The following is a 22,344-nucleotide window of genomic DNA, read 5'->3' as shown; positions in this document are numbered from 1 at the left end:
TATGCCACATTCTCCACTATAACTCCTGCTTCTGATACCAGCTACAGATTAATGGGTTTCAGGGCGGTGCGACCGTTGACCGGTGTGCTTGAGGGCCCCGCCTCCACTACCTCACACTGGGCCCTGCCTCCACTACCTCACACTGGACCCCGCCTCCACTACCTCACACTGGGCCCCGCCACTACCTCACACTGGACCCGCCTCCACTACCTCACACTGGAACCCACCTCCACTACCTCACACTGAGCCCCGCCTCCACTACCTCACACTGGATCCGCCTCCACTACCTCACACTGGGCCTTGCCTCCACTACCTCCACTACCTCACACTGGGCCCGCCTCCACTACCTCACACTGAGCCCCGCCTCCACTACCTTACACTTTGCCCCGCCTCCACTACCTCACACTGGACCCGCCTCCACTACCTCACACTGGGCCCCGCCTCCACTACCTCACACTGGACCCGCCTCCACTACCTCACTCTGGGCCCGCCTCCACTACCTCACACTGGGCCCGCCTCCACTACCTCACACTGAGCCCCGCCTCCACTACCTCACACTGGGCCCCACCTCCACTACCTCACACTGGACCCGCCTCCACTACCTCACACTGGACCCCGCCTCCACTACCTCACACTGGACCCCGCCTCCACTACCTCACACTGGACCCGCATCCACTACCTCACACTGGACCTGCCTCCACTACCTCACACTGGACCCCACCTCCACAGGACCCGCCTCCACCACCTCACACTGGGCCCGCCTCCACTACCTCACACTGGACCCCACCTCCACAGGACCCGCCTCCACCACCTCACACTGGGCCCGCCTCCACTACCTCACACTGGACCCCACCTCCACAGGACCCGCCTCCACTACCTCACACAGGACCTGCCTCCACCACCTCACACTGGACCCCACCTCCACAGGACCCGCCTCCACAACCTCACACTGGGCCCGCCTCCACTACCTCACAATGGACCTCACCTCCACAGGACCCGCCTCCACCACCTCACACTGGACCTGCCTCCACTACCTCACAGTGGATCCCACCTCCACAGGACCCGCCTCCACTACCTCACACTGGGCCCGCCTCCACTACCTCACACTGGACCCCACCTCCACAGGACCCGCCTCCACTACCTCACACTGGACCTGCCTCCACTACCTCACACTGGACCCCACCTCCACAGGACCCGCCTCCACCACCTCACACTGGGCCCGCCTCCACCACCTCACACTGGACCCCACCTCCACAGGACCCGCCTCCACCACCTCACACTGGGCCTGCCTCCACCACCTCGCACTGGACCCCACCTCCACAGGACCCGCCTCCACCACCTCACCCTGGGTCCGCCTCCACCACCTCACCCTGGGTCCGCCTCCACTACCTCACACTGGGCCCGCTTCCACTACCTCACACTGGGCCCCTCCTACATTACCTCACACTGGGCCCCGCCTCCACTACCTCACACTGGGCCCGCCTCCACTACCTCACACTGGGCCCCTCCTACATTACCTCACACTGGGCCCCGCCTCCACTACCTCTGTTCTTTTGGATTGTTTTCTATTGAACGAGGGTCATACCTGATATTCGGTGCCTTTTGGCCATAATAAAATGTAGTAAATCAAACTCAGTTTTTAAAAGGTTTTTTTTTCATGATAGGGTGATGTAAAACATTTGAAAAATGATTTTGGTAAAGCTCGGGTAAGTAAATTTAACCATTTATTAAACTAAATAAATGAAATGAAAGATCAAAACTGTCCACCCTGTTAGGGAAAAATGAACAACAGTTTCAAATACTTATGATTGTAATTTATGGGCACTTTGTACATTATCTGAGACAAGTCATGTACCTTTAAAAGCTTACCAGTCAATAAATCATCAGAAAATATAAATATTGTCTATGAATGTAACTTACTTTCTCATAAACGCATCATTTTACATTTTTTGTTTTTCAGATACAAATGCCTAAAAGGTGTTTTTGTTAACTTTTTTTTAGTATTGCATTATTGATAATCCAGTAAATTTTAATTGTCACTGAATTATTAGTATGTTTTTGCTGATTTTATGAAATTATTCAACAACAAAAAAAAAAAGAAAAGAAAAAGCTAAACAGGGTGGACAAAGTGAAAACAGAGTGGACAAAATAATGGCAGGGTGGAGAAGTGGTATAAAGAATGGATGGATGGATGATTTCCTCACATACAACCACTAACATTATTACTTGAGTTTGAACTGGATTCAGATGAGAAACAATATGTAAAATATTGCCAAAGACTTTAAATGCACTACTTCTTCAACTTTAAACATAAATTACTTTCACAATCACTATTCACTGTCCATCAGGCACGGCGCCAGGATTCCAGTTCTGGATGGGCCAGAGCAATTGTGGGTGGGCCTTAAATTAAAAACGTTATCAAATCACTGTTTAACCTAATAAACATGACTGACTAATAACCTGTAATATTATCTGTGCTTACATAATAGATATTTTAATAGCTTGATGCTCTTTAAATATTTTGATGCATTGTAAAAAGTTTCAGAGCATAGGACGGACCCCTCCGCGATCGCTCTGCTTGGTTCTGACCAGAGAAGCACGCTTTGGAATCTCCGTTACGCCGGTTTCACACTGCACGCATTAGCAGAGCGTAAGCAGCGCAGGAGCAGTGCGTATGGTGAGCAGGAGCAGGACACGCGCGCTTTGCTTTCACACTAGCAGCGTTTGTCACGCGCGGCTGAACCGCGGCGTGTGTATAGACAGAGTAGGCTACTCTATAATCAGGGTAAGTTGGCATTGCTTTATTTCGTTTTCAAATACATTTAAGAGAAAAGACTTGTCAAGAAGCTTATTTTATTAATCATTTCATTTATATAACTTTTGGTTCGTCTTTGTTTTTATTGTTCGGGCAACAAGTTTGTTTTTGGACATTTGTTTTCTTTTTAAATTGATGTTGGTCATTTGATTGACTGTTTAAAACACAATATATCATCAATGCGCTTTTTTGGTAAAACTGCGGTGTATTTTGGCCATGATCAATGTATTGTCACTTTAATTCAGCGTAAGCGGCGCAGCAAAAAATAGACCAGGCGCCGAAACGATCGCGGCACTGCTGCTCCTGCTCTGCTCCTGCTACGCGCTGCCGCGCCGCCTCTGCGTGCGGTGTGAATGCACTCATTGAATAACATGGACGCCGAAAAAAATACGCGCTGCTCACGCGCCGCTGACGCTTGCGGTGTGAAACCGGCGTCACGCATCATACCTGTGCTTTAGCGCAAAGACCTGTAGACTGTACAAACCAAAACATAGTTTAGTTCTGCTCGTATAACATGAGGCCGAATATTTCACAATTCTGTTTAATTGTTTTAAATTTTCAACAAAGATCAACAACACTGCCAGACAGTTTCAATCAAATCTGGTCATAATGGCAATAGACCTGTTTGACGATTTCATACAACATTCATTTCTTTCGATTTCATTAACGACAGACTGAGCTTGGCTTATTATACAGAGAACAGGCATTAAAATGCAGCCTATACTACGAGATAATAACTAATACCGCCAATTCACGGTCATCCATGACGATTAACAGCGGCATCCGATCCCGAACCTCTCTGTCTGCTGAACTAGCGCAGAAACATCACAATACACATAACCAGCTTTTTTAAATGGTTTTGAAAACTCGACTGGTGCTAGGTGACGTCACCTCGCCCCATAGGATCCACAGCGAGCCGTAATTAGAGCTTCATTAAATAAATGTTTCGTTTATAATATAGGGAGGACGTCTTGAGCTATGAAACTTTGAAAACGTACTAGGTTACTTACGTAACCTCGGTTCCCTTAGAGATAAGGGAAAGAGTACTGCGTTGCAAACGCTGTGGGAAAACTCCTTTCTCGAGAATATTGAAGCCTTTATTTTAAAACGCATTGCAGCTGCACAGCGAGAGCATCAAAGCCCGCGAAGCGAGGTGATTGGCTGTGCTGCGGCAACTGCATAAACCTATGGCGAGTGAGCAGGAGCGCGCGATCCAATAGGAGCGCTTGGCGTCCTGCCAGACTCGAGCGCGCCAATTTGGACGCGTCAGGAGAGTATAAATAGGGAAAAGACTCGCCATATGACAGATCTTTCTCCTTCAGCTCAGAGACACACCTCGCTGATTCTCCGGATAGGAAGCCGCTCGCCGTCGAAAGCCCCTTCAGTGGAACAGCTTTGCGTCTTCGGCGATCCCGCCCTGCAAGCGTTTCCCTGTGGCATCCGGCGTGTATCCTTTTAGCATTCCTAAAAGAGCTAAAACGCTGTTTTAACAGCGGAGCGCGTTGATTCAAATGCCGCTCCCCATCTGTGAATCCTGCGGGGTTCCCCTGCATGTGTCAGACCGACACACCCAGTGCGCTGTCTGCCTCGGTCCTGAGCACGCCGAGGCAGCGCCCACTAAAGGCGGCTGTCGTTTCTGTGACAGTATACGAAACTCACGCTATCTAGATGGATAGTGGATGCTATTGCTCTGGCATACACCTCTCTGGGCCTTTCGTGTCCCATAGGTGTAAGAGCTCACTCCACAAGAGGCATGGCTTCCTCTTGGGCATGGTCCAGTGGAGTCCCTATCGAAGACATTTGTGCGGCGGCCGGCTGGTCCGCTCCGTCCACATTTGTGAGGTTTTATAATCTTGAGATCCCTGCTCTGCAGGCACGAGTTCTCTCCATCTAGGCCCTGGCTCTATGGACCCAGGCCAGTGTATAACTCAGACACTTGTTGTGACTTCACTATTTTATGTGGGAATATATTCTAGGTCCCTGGCTCTTCGACCCAGGCCTATACACACTTAGCGGCCTTTTGGCTTCACTTCATGTTTACATATCATCTTAGACCCGATATTCTGGTCTGTGATATTCAGACTGCTCTGTTATAGTCCCGGGGCTCCTCGGATTCTCAGATTGGTCACAGGCGAATAGCACGGCGTTTTAAATTGGGTTCCCACAGCGTTTGCAACGCAGTACAAGAGAACGTTCTCGTAAGGGAACTAAACATTTAGACTATTTTAGCACAAATTATGAGCTTATTTGCCGATTTTTAATAATTCTTGACTAAATTAAAATATCTTAAAAGTTTTTTATTATTTATTTGAAGAAGAGTTTTGGGTTGGCCTGTTGAAAAGTACACGCATAACGCCGTGCCTGGTGTCCACTCTGTCCAATAGGATTTTTTACATTTTTATTTTAAAGACCATGCAATTGTTTATTGGATAAACCGTCTATGTTAGCCTGTTTTTGCATTCTGTAACACTTTACCGATATACCTAACAATGTAAAAAATTGGGGGGAAAAAACATAAAAAAATAATAATCAAAAATGGGTAAATAGTGTCAAATGAATCTAAATTAATTCTAATTTTGAATTTTAGATACACTTTCTAATTTTAATAAATGTATAGAAACAAATAAACTTCACATAAAATAAACAAAATTACTTAAAAAGCATTGGACTACCTGCAAAAAAAAAAAAAAAAAAAAAAACTCAAAAGAGTTTGAAATTCAGTTTATTCTGTGGAATCAAAACTGATATTGAGAATTGTGAAACCATGATATTGTTACTGTGAAGTAAAATTGAGATTTTGGTCAAATCGCCCATCCTTATTTTTTGCTAGATAGCAGAAAAGGTTCCCACAGTTTTACATACAGTATGAATGTTTTAATAGTGTTCACCATAAATAATAGAATACATTGTAACCAGAAATAAGTATATAAATGGCTGTTATTTTGCATAGGTTTATTTGTAATTGCCAGAAAGAAAGAAAGAAAGAAAGACAGAAAGAAAGAAAGAAAGAAAGAAAGAAAGGGCAGAGATGTGGTTAGGAATGATAAGTCAGTAGGCCTGTGTAGTTTCTTCATTCACTGTGATCTATACCTGCACTGGATGGCCAATTTCACATGTATTTTGTGTATTTTACAAATACAAAATACTGTATTTGTATTTAAATATTTTTTTTCACACAGTATTTTGTATTTGTATTTTAAATACATTTCCATGTATTTACGCTCATCTCTACACACACACACACACACACACACACACACGCACGTGTGATCAGTTTGGAGTTTTGTGTTTTATAACTCACACTTTTTATCATGTATTTTAAATAAAAAATAAAATAAAAACAAGTATATAGTAAGTACATGGAGGATTAATAGTGTTATTATTTGCGTTTGTGGATATGAATTGAACGTTCCTGTAGAAAGTTTTGTTCCCGTAGTTGTCCCGTTGTTCTCAAGTCCCGCCTCTGCTCTGACTAGCCAATCCGGTCAGCTGGAGCTCCGCACGAGCCGCCTGTGATTGGACAGTCGAGACGTAATTCATACAGACGTGGCAACCAAAACAAACAGTGACGTGGAGGTAATCCGGGTCGACAAGCGAACCCGATTGGCTGATCCTCCCTCGCGCTCCTGCGGAAGCACCGAAGGCGGAAGTAACAGCACAGAGATGCTAGATATGTTTACACGCAGTGGATTTGTGAATAAATGATCGTTTCCCAGCCATTCCCGGTTTAAGCAATCAATCTTTCGTGATTCCGCACAAGAATGGAGGTTAGTCGCTGAAGTTTAAACACTTAAATCTCCCGTAGAAGCTGTGTATAGATTGATTTAAACAAACAGTTATCATTAATGCATGCAAATTAGTCTTATTGTTGATCAGCTACATGTGTTAAAAGTTAGTGACCTGAACAGAAAGAGTCTTAACCATTAGTAATGAAGAGTGAGGGCTGTTACAGGGAATGAATGGTATTTACATGATGCCTCTATGGCAATCCCACAGTATGACATGAGAATGATTACATCTATATTATAGAGTAGTGTTGACATTGCTGTGTGAGATACTTCAGCTTCTCGCGGACTGTGATCCTGCATAGAACTAAACTACAATCATAATTAACACAGGGAATGTAGGATTGTCTTATTAACGCTTTACACCTGCAGCAGGACGCGAGCGCCGAGGCCGTGACGTCACCGCGTGACGCGAACGCCGAGTCCGTGACGTCACCTGCAGGACAGACAGGCAAATCCAAGGTGAGGTCCTCCTTTGAGTGACACTTCCACCGATCATACTGTGTTTGACACAGTTCATCATCAGCTATGGTTTACCTGTACAGTTCTAGAAGCTCAGGAAGTCTTTGTTTAACTTGTAAAAGCTCATCTATGCTAAGTAGCTATTATTCCTAAATTGTTGTTAGACGGTATTGACTTGACTGGTGAAAAAAAAAAGCAATAATAAGCATATTTGAAACACTTTTCGAAAACAAACTGCATGTTTAAAGTTGAAATGTTAATGTCTATTTTAGGTTATTGCTTTGTATATTTATGTACATATTTGTATGCGTTTCATTGATGATAAATAATAATAATTAATTTTATTTGTGGGCACCTTTCAAGACACTCAAGGACACCTTACAATAAATAAAATACATAATTAAACAGAGGAAAAAAACAACACAATAAACAATAATACAAAAAATCAATACCCAATAACATAACTAAAATCAAGCAGGATAGGCTAATCTAAAAAAATTAGTTTTAAGACGTGATTTAAAAATTGAAAGATTAAGACTATTACGTATATCTTGAGGTAAAGTATTCCAAATCGTCGGAGCAATACAGCTAAAGGCTCTACTTCCCATGGTAGTCAAACGCACGGTACCACGAGAGTCGCAGAAGACTGAGGGATCGGGCACACACACATGAAGAAGCTCACCCAGATATGAGGTGCTAGATGATGAAGAGCCTTAGAAGTGAAAAGTAAAATCTTGAACTGAATGCGATATCTGATTGGAAGGCAGTGAAGGTGCCCTAAAGCTGGAGTGATGTGCTCAGCGGTGTTCGTGAACTCTGACCCATCTGAGGTGTGTGAACAAGTGTCTGTGAAACACCGCTGATCAGAGAGGTACAGTAGTCCGTTCGAGAGGGGGCTAGTGCATGCACGAGGACAGCAGTGCCATTAACAGAGAGAGGTGGTCGAAGGCGATTAACATTTCACAGATAGTAATATGCGGACCGTGTAATATTGTGTACATGTGCCTCGAAACACAGAGTACAGTCAGGGATGACTCCCAGACTCTTGACCTGAGGAGAAGGACAGATAACAGTTGTCGATAGTAAGTGTAAAACTTCCACAATTACGCAGTTTTGATTTAGTGCCTACTAATAAAATGTCAGTCTTCGCACTATTAACTTTGAGAAAATTGCATGTAAACCATGATTTAATTTCAGAGAGACAAAGCAAACGAGAGGAAGACGGTAATACTGAACTAGGCTTTGAAGATATATAGAGCTGGGTGTGAACATTTATATTAAATCTACGGAAGATCTGTCCTGGAGGCAGTAAATACACAATAAACAGGAGAGGGCCCAAGACTGAGCCTTGAGGCACACCACTGCTTGATCATATAATAATACTACTAATAAAATAAAAATCCAGAGGAAAGCCTTAGTTTATTCTTATTGGAGGCTAATTATAAATATATAGGAGAGAAATAATCTGAAGAAAATATTGTAAAAAAATAAAATAATAATAAATATATATATATATATATATGTAGGACATAAAAGAATATAAAGGAATGTTTTTGTCTGTTCAATGAAAGTGAATGGGGTCCAAAAGCTTGAAACTTGTGCATTTATTGACTTTCACTGAATGTTGAACCATGATCAGACCCGTTTGCCTGTGTTCGGCTGAAGAAGCCCGACTCAAACATGATCAGACCCGTTCGGCTGAGAAGCCCGACTCAGGAGAGAGTTAGTGACGGACTGTGCTCTTCTCTGTGCAGCTGGACTCACTGTCTAAAGAAGACCTGATAAAGTTCGCAAAGAAACAGATGGTGGCAATGCAGAAGATGAAGTCAAAATGTACAGGTACGATTATAAGAGTTGCTTCTTAATTGTAAAAAAATATACATTTGTAAAATCTGAACATTGTAAATGTTTCAAACATCAGATTTAGAGAAGGAGGTGGAGGTGCTGAAGCGGCCTGCGTCCGGCACAGAGGATCCCTCCGTCATCCAGGTCAGTCAATCATCTGGGCAAACACACACTTCTGGATATTAAGCAGGAGTGTCAGTAGATTATAACTCACACCTTTTTTGGAAATTAATGAAGATTTATTTATTGTTTAACGCGTTAATTGTGTCATCATTTGCTATATCCAGCGAAGTAAACCGTCAGATTAAAGGGTGATTCTCACAAAACTGTTTTTTCTGCAAGCTGCTTTCAGGGTACATTGTCTTTCCAAAAAAAAACAAAAGGACACCAAATAACCACATGATATAAGAGTCCATATACTTCATAAGTTTCTGAACACCGGACCGTGACCGGATCCTACAGGACAGTGGTCCTCCGACTAGCTACGAAGAACAGTTATTGACACATTGAGTAATACACACCCATATGTACATCATAACGTCTGACAGACGTATTACTGGATCGTAGAGTTTCGACGACTCTGAGGAGATTGTTTTATTTTAAGTTTAGTTTAATTTAAAACGTGTAGCTTTAGAATTCTTAGGAAAATTTGTCTTAAATTGTTTAGTTTCTGTTTTAAAATAATAACTCTAGTATGGTTTTGACCATGAAGAGAGCCGAAGAAGCTGGCGTGGTGTTAACAGAAACAGACATGTGTAATATACTGTGTTTATGATTGTTTTCAACACTGGACATCAACCACACGGCATACGCTAGTAACTTTTCATTACTGTCTGCTTTCTATGTATGACAGTTCTATCTAATGACGTATTAGACCGATCACAAATGAACGGAGAATAGACCTCTTTCCAGTTAGTAAACATGGGGATGTTTTCTGTGGGCGGAGCTTAGCTGGAGGCAGAACGATTCCTCTGGCCGCTTCACTAACGCTAGTTAGCAAGTTTTGTTAGCTTGTTTTTTAACAATGACTGGAGAAAATCAGATTTGATCTTAATGTGCAAGGTCACTCACTGTCCAGGACCACGATTGTTATTTGCAAAAGTTAATTTTAACGGAGATAACCAGACTGGCCGACCCGTACACACTCGATGATGGACGATCTGACAGGATTACTTTGGTCGAGTGGCCCGACATCTACACCTGATAGAGAAACCGAGCGTAAAGAGAAACTGAGGGCGTATGAATCTTTAGATGCCTGTAACTATATGTGCTGAATGGTCACGTACAGGTCTTGTGTGGTTCGATCCGCAGTTCTGCCTAGCCAGCGCCAAGAAGACGACCATGTAAAGAGTGACATTACAGTGCCATTTTAATATTCTCTAGAAATAAAAATTCCAGATACAGACAATTACTTTTTGAACTTTATGTATTTGATTATTCTTTCTTACCAGGTTCTTCAGAAAGTCTAGTCACATTCAATCACAACAATGTATACAATCATAGATGATTCTCACATAATCACAATAGTCACCCAACAACACAACACGATGACGTTTAATTCTAATAATGATATTTTAAGCTCATTATTATGTAGCTGAATCAGTGCTGGTTTGTATTGGCCGCCTCCAGTTTTCCCTTTGCTTGCCTCCAGCTAACGCCGTGACGTAGTTGTGACGTCGGCGCTAAAGGGGTCTATACGAGCGCTGTGAGCGCAGTAGTTCTCAGTGCCGTCACAACCCGGTGCGAAAGCCCCTTTAAGACTATACTACACTTAAAAACCATCCTCACTATATGTTTGCACATCAAAATGATCCGTAGCAAGGATGCGTCTCAGTGTTTCGGTTCATGATTCCACCAGGAGCTGAGCGAGCGGATGAACGCTGTGCTGCAGGAGAAGGCTGAGAGTCAACAGAGCCTCGCGTTACTGCGCAAAGAACACGAGGAGTTCAAGAGACAAGCACAGGTAACTTTAACTCAGCCTGTGAGCTTCATGTGTTCTTTCGGGAACAGAACATTTAAAGGTGCAGTGTGTAAGTTTTAGCGGCATCTAGTGGTGAGGTTACGAATTGCACCCAACAGGAGTTACAGTGGCCGACAGGAAGTGATGTCATCGTCTGAGACAGCAGAGAGTAGCCAGTTAAACAATGAGGTTTCTTTACAAAGACAAATCAAGAAATTAGGTTTACTTGATTATTCAGTGAAACGATATGTTATTGCAATTATTATTGTTACTTGTTCATCATTGTGTCAGTGTTTTATTCGCTGACTTTAGCTCGCTTCTTTGCACGAAGAACAACATAGTGACGAAACGCGTTTGTCCGCTCAGGGCCACCGTAGAAACATGTCGATGTAAGCGGACCCGCGGTGTGTGTAGAGAGAAATGCCTCATTCTAAGCTAATAAACACATAACGCTTCATTATGTAAGGTGTTTATACACCACTGAAAACATAGTTATGTATGTTATATTTCATTTCTGTCAACAGATCCTCCTAAATATTACACACTGCACCTTGAAATCCACTGTAAAGAAGCAATGACTTTATTTGAAATGTATTTACAGGAAACCGAGGGACGATTAGCAGCTCTTCAGGAGGAACTAGACTTAAAGAACAGAGAGTGTACAGAAGTGCAGAGAAGCACAGCCGAGCTCACTGCTGGCTTTAAGGCAGCCTGCACTGAATACGAGTCCAGGATATCTCAAACTCAAGAGGAGCTGCTGGAAGCCAAGCAGCAGTGGACGGCCGCGACCGAAGCGCTCCGAGAGTCCCACCAGATGAGCCTCACCGAGTCCCAGCAGGAGGTGGAGAATCTGCAGCGGGAGATGGAGAGGCTGGGCAAGCAGTACGAGGACGAGCTGCGATACCTGGAGGAGCAGATGGAGCTGAACGCCGCGGACTTCGAGAGGGAGCGGGAGCGCCTGCTGCTGCTTCAGGACGAGCTCTCGGAGCAGCTGGCGCTGAAGGAGGGGTTCCTGCAGGACGTGCAGGAGGAAGAGGAGGACAGCCATCGGGCAGCGCCTCCGGAACCGTCGGCGGACTCCTCGGCCTCGGACGACTCCAGCGACGAGGAAGGCGGGCTGAAACTAGCCCTTGAGGATTTGCAGGCTCAAAACATGATGTTTCAAGAAGAGCTCGTGTTTCTTAGAAATGTGAAGGTGGAGCTGGAGTCTGAGCTGAAGCAGGTCCGAGAGGAGTTCACCGTGGAGAAGGAAGAACTGGAGTTCACAATCAATGAGCTTCAGATGAGCAAAGACAGCGGGGAAGCGTCTGTGGGCAAAAGGGGAGAGGCACGCAGCATCTCCAATGAAGACGTCCGAACCGTAGAAGAGTCCCACAACAAAGACTCAAGGGAACTGGAAGCTTGCTTTGGCTCCAATGCTGAAAGAGATCAGCCAGAACACGCTGTCGACACTCCGCAAGACAGACGCTCGCCGCCTCCTGAAGATGAGAGCATGATAACACATAATGATCTCAGAGAGAGAACAGAGCACTTTATAAAGCAATACAGAGCCATGAAGGAGCAAACCGTGTCCTCGGTTCAGGGTCTGCAGGAGGAACTTGAGAGCATCTTCCAGGAGAGGGACAGATTGTTAGGGCACATTAATGCAGAGGATATGCCGGACCACGCAGGCAAGATGTCTTTCGAGGACCTGAGGAACAAAACGGAAGAAATCCTGGGGAATCTACAACACAAGGAGACTCTTGTGCTAGAGTTCATGGCATTCGAACCGGAACCTGAACACAAGGAGACTCTTGTGCTACAGTTCATGGCATCCGAACCGGAGCGTGAACACAAGGAGACTCTTGTGCTAGAGTTAGAGGAGAAACTGAAGTTCATGGCTTGTGAATCAGAACGTGAGCACAAGGCTCAGCTCGCGCAGGTCAGTACGCTGGAGGATCGGCTGCTGTCGGTGAGCGTGGAAAAGGACGAGCGTATAAACCTCCTCGAGGAGGAGCTCTCTGCTCTTCAAGCCAGACAGGAGGAGAGTCAAGACACCATCAGACTTCTCCAGGCTCAGATCGTGGGCCTGTCGGAAGAGGGAAACGCCCTTCGGCGAGACAAGGACGCTAGTCAGGAGCATCTTTATGAGGTTCGGAGCCACATCACTGAAATCCTCAAGCAGAGTTTCTCTGAGACGGAGCTTGATGGCACGTCGGATGTCTCTATGCTTATAAACCATCTCTTGAGTAAATCTCAGGAGGAGAAGGCACTCCTGACCCAGCAGTGTGATGAAAGCGTAGAGCGGTTGGTGGCCGAGCTGGAGAGCGCGAGGCAGTCGGCAGAGGAGCGTCAGGAACGCATCGACGAGCTCCTCCGCGAGAAGCACCTGCTGAAGGCCAGTCTGGAGGATGTGCTGCTGGATACAGAGGGATTGCAGAAGGACCTGAGTCAAATACAGGCCATGAATGAAAAGCTGAGGGCAGAAAACCTCAGCCTGCTCACTCAAGTTGCTGACTTGAGCCAGAATTCAGAGGAAAAAGAGCCGGCGGATGAAACGGACGCGAAAGTCCATGAGGCCAACAAGCTCCAACAGGTTCTTGCTGACAAAGACACTCTAATATCTCAGCTCAAAGAAGAAGTTGGTCTCCTACAGGTATTGTGTGTTTGTAATGCTGGCTAAAATGTTTTCTTGTTTCCAAACTTATCTATAAGCAGATCATGCAACGTACCAACTTACCTACAGAATAGCAGAATAGAATTACAAGAGAGACCAGACAGAAAATATTTTTTTTCGCAATTCGGAATTGCGAGAAATAAAGTAAAAATTGCGAGTTATTAAAGTCAGGATTGTGTGAAATAAAGTAGGAATTGCGTGAAATAAAGTCGGAATTGCGAGAAATCGGGATTGTGTGAAATAAAGGGCCCTATTTTAACAATCTAAAGCGCACTTAGGGTGTCCAAATCCACTTCTGCTAGTTTAACGACGGGAAAAATGGTCGGTGCTCCCGGCGCATGGTCTAAAAGGACTGTCCCCATTCTCTTAACCCTCTGAGGTCTGAGCTGTTTTCTGGGCCCTGGAGGTGTTCTGACATGCTCTGACATTTCTGGTTATTTCTGTTACTTGTGACATTTTCATGGCTAAAGTCTAATTACACTGTATTCAGCACAAACTCTGCTACAATAATATATCAGCAGCATGTATGTAAAAGTTTGTAGTTTTGAGATAATGACATTTATGCGTGGTTTGTGAAAATACAAAAAAAAAATCTCACTGAAATAAGGCCATGAAACCCATACTGATTATTTCTTCACAAGACTTTTGAAAATTGTATCACGTAGCCTAGAATATTTGCTGCAAAACTATGTGAAAATCACCCTGACTGCTCATTCAGATAAGACAATATATTGATTTAAAAATTTTACGACGTGTTTTGTGTTAGAAAGCTTTATGCGCAAGCTCATTAATATGTAAGCTTTTCTCACCTGAGAAAGACAAAGAACCTCCCCTAACGGCCCTATTAGGAGCTATCAGGCCCCTATCATTCTGAGCAACCTTGCACAATACTGTAAATGAGGAGATTTAAAAAAGAATGGCTTTTAAATTGTTTGGATTTATTTACAACACAACATAATCCAAAGATACACAACAAATGCCAAAAAAGCACTTCAAAGACAGAGACCTTTGTGCCATTCCTAAAAACATTGTACATACCTTCATTTCCAAGATTTTCACTTTACCGTGTTCACGTACTGAGACTCATGTGAATGTTGAAGTCCTCAGTGGCATCTGGGCCCTGAAAAAAAAAAAGTGAACATACTGATATCAAGAGAAAGGCCTGCACGATTTTGGAAATAAATATTAGATTTTTCTGGTTAAAATTGCTTTTTAAAATTCCTTTTTAAAATTCACAGAATACACACACACACACACACACACAAATGTTTCCAACAATATATAATATAATGATGAACACCAGGTTTGTTGTGCCTGTAGGCATAAGGTATATGCGCAGTGCCAGATAAAATAATAATAACAATAAATAACCTATAGCAGTATAAATCTTCCAAAAGATTTCAGTAACAACTAAGCTAGAGAAAAATATATTGATTATCATGTTACTTCAAATGTTTCCATCCGTTATGATGATATGAAATGAGATAATAATAAAAACATGAAGCCGTTTGGTGCGTTTTGCTTTCATCCAAAATATGATGTGTACATTCAAACGCGATCGCGCAGGAAAATATGATACATTCAAACGCGATCGCTATCAAAAATATGATACATTCAAACGCAATCACGCTCAAATATAAAACATTATGGTTACCATATACATATCTACGTTTGAGCAGATATCCACAAACACAGTAACAGTAAACACGGGTCTAAATATTATAATATTCCCCATATATCTAGCAACAGTTCAACTGCAACGTGACATTTATGCAACAATAACAAACTAATATGTAAGAATTTCTTACCTTACACCTTTCTTGTCTTCAAATCGGGTTCTTCTTCTTCTGAGGTAGCCTAAATCCAATGTAAGCTCAGGCACGTCTTTCAAACTCGACGAAAAGTGAAGTGAAGTGTTTTGTTGTTGAGGTAATGAGCGAGACGCGGTCCATGTGGAGATTTGCATGTGAATATCTTTTGTGCGAGTGGGCGTGGCCAAATTAACTGTAATGAGGAAGCGTTTGAGAAGCTGGACATCTTGTTGGTTTTATACAAATTACTTAAACAGAGAATATTTGTTTTCGTTTTGAATCCGATCATTTAAAAGTACACACTTAAATGTTTATAAAGGTATATGGCTCATAAATGTGTGACAAGTATTCACTGAGTTATGTTTCAGTTTATAGACGTGCTCAAGAAAAAAAAGTTCACCGCGACGGAGAGGCAGAACGCACACCCTGTTTATTTTCTTTATTTTACAAAAGCACAAAGTTTTGGTTTGATTGTAAGTGGACACATACAAAAGGAGAAATATCACAGATTCTTTTTTTATATTTCTTTTTTCTGTATGACTATAAATGACTGAGTAATTTAAGTTTATAGTGCTACAATGTGGAGAAAATCCAGCAAAACGCGCCCGCGCGTTTGTCGACCTCAGAGGGTTAATGAGGAATTGGTGTGTTTTGGTATTTACGTGAGTTAAACCAATCAGAGTCTCATCTCCCATTCCCTTTAAATGCCAGTTGTGCTCGTGCCATGGCAGATTCGCTATTTACATGATGGAATTTGATAGTGGAAAGACCGAACGCGTCTCCAGAGCGCAAACGGATCTGCTCGTGCGCGAGGTAAAAGTGCGCAAGCAGAACATTTACGAGACAAGCCGGATTCACCATATCTTTATGCACACAATAATAATCTTTTACATTGTAAAATCCTTTTATTTTAATATTTGGGATGTTTGTGTGCAGCTGTGCATCCCTGTGTGTGTAATAAGCAGAGTGTATGCTAGTTGTGGACCCGCCACATAAAAAATATTGCGCCATTGACTTTAGAGCAGGTTTCAGTTGGTCAATGGCTCAGTCTATTTCTGTTCCTCAAAATAGCAACGCTCCAACAATGCGCAGAACACACACTCATTTTCAGACCAGCAGCCCATGGGCGCAAATGCATTTGCTATTTAAATAACGTGGCGCAGGACGTGAAAATGAAAACCTGCGCCGGACTGAAACTAGCAAAAAACACTTGCGTAGCTCTTGGCGCTGCATTGCGGCGGGTGTAAGATAGGGCCCAAAGTCTGATTGCGAGAAATAAAGTCAGGATTGTGTGAAATAAAGTCGGAATTGCAAGAAATAAAGTCGGGATTGCGTGAAATAAAGTCAGGATTGTGTGAAATAAAGTCAGGATTGTGTGAAATAAAGTCAGGATTGTGTGAAATAAAGTCAGGATTGCTTGAAATAAAGTAGGAATTGCAAATTATAAAGTCAGAATTGTGAGAAATAAAGTTAGGATCATGTGAAATAATAAATTTGGAATTGTAAGCTATAGGTTAAACTCTGAATTGCATAAAGTCGGAATTGCAAATTATAAACTGAATTGTTTAAAATAAAGTTGGAATTGTTAGTAATAAAATTGGAATTGCAAGTTCTAAAGTCAGAATTGCAAATTATAATCTCTGAATTGTGAGAATTAAAGTCAGGCAATTCGGAGAAAAGAAGACAGAATTGTGAGATAAAAAGTCACAATTATCTTCATTTTTTCCTCGTTGGCAAGGAAAAATAAATAAAACATACGTAACTAAGTTTTTAAAATTACTCTACAGAATTACTCTAGAATTTGTAACAGTGACATCTTACATTTCTTTCCTTCGATTGTCACTTTCCAGACGTGCAAAGAGTCATCAGTGTCTGATGAAAATGAGCAGATGAAAGCGCTATCTCATGAAATAGGTATGTTCGTTCATGTTACACTCTTCACTCCATGAGCCCTCGTGCCTGAACCGTTTCCCTTTACATTCTTGATGACTCTTCTGTTGTGTAGAAATACTGAAGAAAGCAAGCAAAGATAAGGATGAACGCATGACCAAAATCAAAGCTGTTGCTGTGAAGGCTAAGAAGGAGCTGGACACCAGCAGGAAAGAGGTGGGTGATGTCGCGTCCCTCTCCGAGCCGCGGTCAGGGCTGTCCCTCTCCGAGCCGCGGTCAGGGCTGTCCCTCTGCGAGCCGCGGTCAGGGCTGTCCCTCTCCGAGCCGCGGTCAGGGCTGTCCCTCTGCAAGCCGCGGTCAGGGCTGTCCCTCTGCAAGCCGCGGTCAGGGCGGTCCCTCTGCGAGCCGCGGTCAGGGCTGTTCACTGAGCTTGTGTCTGTCCCTCTCCGAGCCGCGGTCAGGGCTGTCCCTCTGCGAGCCGCGGTCAGGGCTGTCCCTCTGCGAGCCGCGGTCAGGGCTGTCCCTCTGCGAGCCGCGGTCAGGGCTGTCCCTCTGCGAGCCGCGGTCAGGGCTGTCCCTCTGCGAGCCGCGGTCAGGGCTGTCCCTCTGCGAGCCGCGGTCAGGGCTGTCCCTCTCCGAGCCGCGGTCAGGGCTGTCCCTCTGCGAGCCGCGGTCAGGGCTGTTCACTGAGCTTGTGTCTGTCCCTCTCCGAGCCGCGGTCAGGGCGGTCCCTCTGCGAGCCGCGGTCAGGGCTGTTCACTGAGCTTGTGTCTGTCCCTCTCCGAGCCGCGGTCAGGGCTGTCCCTCTGCGAGCCGCGGTCAGGGCTGTCCCTCTGCGAGCCGCGGTCAGGGCTGTCCCTCTGCGAGCCGCGGTCAGGGCTGTCCCTCTGCGAGCCGCGGTCAGGGCTGTCCCTCTCCGAGCCGCGGTCAGGGCTGTCCCTCTGCGAGCCGCGGTCAGGGCTGTTCACTGAGCTTGTGTCTGTGCCTCCAGGCCGGCGCTCTGAGAGAGGAGGTGGAGCAGCTGAAGGCGGAGCGAGACCGGCTGGCCAGATCCGTCAAGGACATCATCCACGGAGCAGAGCACTACAAGGTTTCCATTCCTCCAGTTATAGTGTCCGATGAGATCTACTAGTGTTCAAATAACCCGTGCACTTCTAAATCATGTATTTGTAGAATCTGCTGGTGGACTATGACAAGCAGACGGAGCTGCTAGAACAGGCCAATCAGCACAATGAGGATCTAACCAGACGTCTCCAGAATGCAGTTCAGCAGGTACTTCAGAAACACCCATCCATCCGCCATGTGAAAGCAAGTGTGTATTATAGACTGGAGATTTAGTGTTACAAATAAACTCTGAAATGTCCATAGTTAATGTGATACTCCACACCTGTGCTTCCTCTTCTTCATACATCCACTATAACTGATTCATTTGTGTTTAATACAGTGACATGTTTAAAGGGTAACTCTCGCCAAAATGCAGCCTAGGCTCTTTTTGTTAATCTACTCAAGGCAAACGTTCGTGTAAAAGCATAATTAGAATGGAAACGCCACTTAAGTTTGAATGTATTTGCATTTTAGGTTAATGCCTTGTGAATGGGAGTGAATGGGGCACGACAATGATAGCATCAAAATCGCTATTTTTAAAACACAAATGCGACTCGACACAACATGACACTGTGCTGGAAGTCTCACCAGCGGCTCTACACATGAACTCCAGCATTGAGAACAGTGTGTGTGAACACAGAGTTTACTAAAGAGAAAGATTTTGAACAACTCACTGTGTTTCCATCCGCCAGCATTCTGTCAGTCAAAAATAGTCGATCTCCGAATGCGAAAGAACTGACTCTGAATTTTAGTATTGCTTCTTATATGAGGATCCTTTATCAAATACAAGGTCAAAATTGATTTTCACTAACGAGAAAACAACAAATTATCCGTGAATTTATATTGAACTAAGCTTTAGGAGCTTTCCATCTTTACTCTCCTCCCTGTTACGGAGATCGACTATTTTTGACTGACAAAACACAGGTGGACGGAAACACAGTGAGTTGTTCAAAATCTTTCTCTTTAGTAAACTCTGTGTACACACACACTGTTCTCAGTGCTGGGGTTCATGTGTAGAGCCTCTGGTGACACTTCCAGCACAGTTTCTTGTTGTGTCGAGCCTTCTTAGTGTTTTAAAAATAGTGATATTTGATGCTATCATTGTCGTGCCCCAAGCACTCCCATTCACAAGGCAATTTGACCGAAAACGAAAATACTGTCAAACTTAAAAGTGGCGTTTCTATTCTAATTATGCTTTAAACCAGAGTTCACCAATCTTGGTCCTGGAGGGCCGCTGTCCTGCAGAGTTTAGCTCCAACACACCTGTTTGAAAGTTTCTAGTATGCCTAGTGAGACCTTGATTAGCTGGTTCAGGTGTGTTTAATTGGGGTTGGAGCTAAACTCTGCAGGACAGCGGCCCTCCAGGACCAAGATTGGTGAACCCTGCTTTAAACGAAAGTTTGCCTCGAGTAGATGTTGCCTCTTGGCGAGAGTTACGCTTTAACTGTGAGTGTATAAGCAAGAGAAGGGTTGGGATGAGCAGTGTGTGTTTGGCCTCCTCAGTAAGTGTTCCTCTGTAGTGATTGTCTTGCGTGTCGTTCCCTCAGCACGAGCTGCTGTCGTCAGAGCGAGCGGATCTGGCGGCCCGTGTGGAGTCGCTGCAGAGCACCGTCACACAGCTGGAGTCTCAGGCGCTGGAGATGCAGAAGCTGAAGAGTGCGCTGGAGCGAGACCTGGAGGCGGACCGGCTCCTCAGAGAGCAGAAGACTAAGGTACAGTTGAGCGTCTCCTACAGCAAACGCTGGCGTACTGATGCGTCCCTCAGGGTTTACAGTGACTGAAGTCCTTGAAGAATTTGTGGAAATTTAAGTCCTTGAAAACAGCTTTATTTATGACAGTTATGAATAAGTACTTGAAAAGTGCTTGAATTATTGAAAGACACTACATGTATACATATACATATGAAATTAGTGTTACATTTAAAAAAAACAAAAAAACACAAATGCAATCTTTTCACGCAAATGAAGCTGCAGCCCGTCTGATATAGATATTGAGCCATATCACATGGCTATTAGCGTGATATTGCTCATATATTTCCAAGTATATGATACAGCTTTCATTCTTCATGTCAGTCACATATTCACGGGGGAAACTCTGTTTGAATGAGGACAGCGATATCTTTGTCATAGTGTCCTTTCAATGGTTTAGGTGATTTCATATGATGGACTTGAGGGAATGAGGGAACTGCATTTCTGGATTACCTTTTTTAGAATTTGAAAGATATTAAAGATATTGTTTGATAAGTGAGATCTCTGATTTTATTCCTTGAAAACCAAAAACAGTAGTGCTTGAAAAGTGCTGAAATTTCATTTTACAGTATCTGTACGAACACCGATCTCTCTGTATACATACGCACTGTTATCGTAACAGGAATGTTTTCTGTTCTTTGCCATTGAAGTTTTAAAGGTGTGTGTGTGTGTGTGTTACTCCAGGACCATGATTCTGCAGTCAAGGAGGTGGAGGAGCTTCAAGCTCAGCTCAGCAAACACAAGCATCAGCTCCAGCAAACGGCTCAGGAGCTCGAGCAGCTGAGAAAGGCATGTTCACCAAACACACTCTGATCACAGTGTGGCTGTCGTGCCCAGACTGAGAGGCCCACAGATGGGCAGATACACTATATAATGAGAGTACACTATTATTATTATTTTAGGACGGCTTCTGACATTTGTCTGAACACCAGTGCCCAGTTAGTCATGGTTGTGTCTGATCTCCTGCTCTGTAGGGCGCTCAGCAGAGCTCTCTGATGGACATGGAGATGGCGGACTATGAGAAGCTGGTGAAAGAGCTCAATCTCAAGCTCTCTGAGAGAGACCGACAGGTGGAGGAGCACCAGCTGCACATCCAGACACAGAGAGAGCGGGAGCAGCGGCTGAACCAGGACATCGGTACTGCTGAAAGCTGTGTTGATCTTCAGCCAGTGCGGCTGATGCTGTAATCTAGTGAAATAACCCTGGGGCTGCACAGATCAAACACTGATGAAGCTCATTATGTGTGTTTCTCTCAGAGTCTCTGAAGTCCTCGCTGGATCAGACGGAGGAGAAAGCCTCCAGGATGAAACAACTGCTGGTCAAAACCAAAAAAGATCTGGGAGACGCAAAACAAAAAGCGAGTGTCTCTGCAGGCGTACATTTAGCCTTTACTTAGACATTAATATCACATTAATATCACACGGCAACTTTCATCAGTTACAGTGGAGCGACTGTAGGAAAAAACTTCATATTTCAGACAGACAGACATACAGACATTCATTCATACATGCATAGGCAGAACATAGATGAATAGGTGGATAGATGCAGTTGCAGTGGAAATTATTCAACCCCCATTGCAAATCAGGTTTATTGGCAAAATGTACAGGCTTTCAGCTGTTAGCAATGAACAAATCAAACAAAAGTAATTGAAATAGATCAACACAACAAATGTTTCAAGTGGTTTCCCCAAATTTTACTGAAAATACATCTTATTGACTTCTGCAGTCTCAAAATGATTCACCCCCTTCATGGCAAGCATCTTCAGCACTCAGTAGAGCAGCCTCTGCTGCTATGAGCTGCAGACGAGATGTAGAGCCAGGCTTCTGTCTGAGGGATGGCTGGGATCATTGTCCTGTTGGGGTCCGAGCTCCAGCTTCCTCACTGACATGCAGAGCATCACGAGCTCCACATGCTGAACTGTAGACAGAGTTCTTCAGGGCGATGGTGTCTTCTCTTTCCTTTTTGGACCATTCTTTTGACTTATTTCTAACATGCTCTCAAACGTGACACTCGACAGACCTTGCCAGTTCAGATATTTCATGTGTTCTAGCTCAAACACACCTGGTGCAGCTAATGAAGCCCTTGATTAGTGAGACAACACCTGTTTTCCAGATTGGTGCTGTTGTGAGGGATTATATTCAGGGAGTTGAGTCATTTTTAAACTCATTAAAGTCATTTAAATTTGCATTTTCAGTTGAATTTGGGGAAACCACTGAAACATTTGTTGTGTTGAGCTATTTAAATTACTTTTGTTTGATTTGTTCATTT

The 22,344-nt window shown here is 44.0% G+C and overlaps 1 protein-coding gene across 1 annotated transcript in view; it reads left to right on the top strand.

Moving 5' to 3' along the window:
• The first annotated feature begins 6,398 nt into the window (after positions 1-6,398).
• gcc2 (GRIP and coiled-coil domain containing 2) overlaps positions 6,399-22,344 on the top strand; it is a 26,683-nt gene continuing 10,737 nt past the window's right edge. The window contains exons 1-14 of the mRNA XM_084121679.1: positions 6,399-6,582; positions 6,973-7,062; positions 8,817-8,901; positions 8,984-9,051; positions 10,766-10,870; positions 11,469-13,502; positions 17,185-17,248; positions 17,340-17,440; positions 18,216-18,314; positions 18,398-18,496; positions 19,876-20,040; positions 20,761-20,865; positions 21,051-21,213; positions 21,333-21,433. Of these exons, the coding sequence (XP_083977805.1) occupies positions 6,577-6,582; positions 6,973-7,062; positions 8,817-8,901; positions 8,984-9,051; positions 10,766-10,870; positions 11,469-13,502; positions 17,185-17,248; positions 17,340-17,440; positions 18,216-18,314; positions 18,398-18,496; positions 19,876-20,040; positions 20,761-20,865; positions 21,051-21,213; positions 21,333-21,433 (3,285 nt within the window). The 5' untranslated portion in view covers positions 6,399-6,576. The remainder of the gene's footprint in view (positions 6,583-6,972; positions 7,063-8,816; positions 8,902-8,983; positions 9,052-10,765; positions 10,871-11,468; positions 13,503-17,184; positions 17,249-17,339; positions 17,441-18,215; positions 18,315-18,397; positions 18,497-19,875; positions 20,041-20,760; positions 20,866-21,050; positions 21,214-21,332; positions 21,434-22,344) is intronic.

This window comes from Abramis brama, assembly GCF_963993115.1.
Source record: "Abramis brama genome assembly, chromosome: 8".
Classification (NCBI taxonomy): domain Eukaryota; kingdom Metazoa; phylum Chordata; class Actinopteri; order Cypriniformes; family Leuciscidae; genus Abramis; species Abramis brama.
Note: the sequence above shows the minus strand (reverse complement) of the source record. Positions and strands in the feature narration are given on the sequence as shown.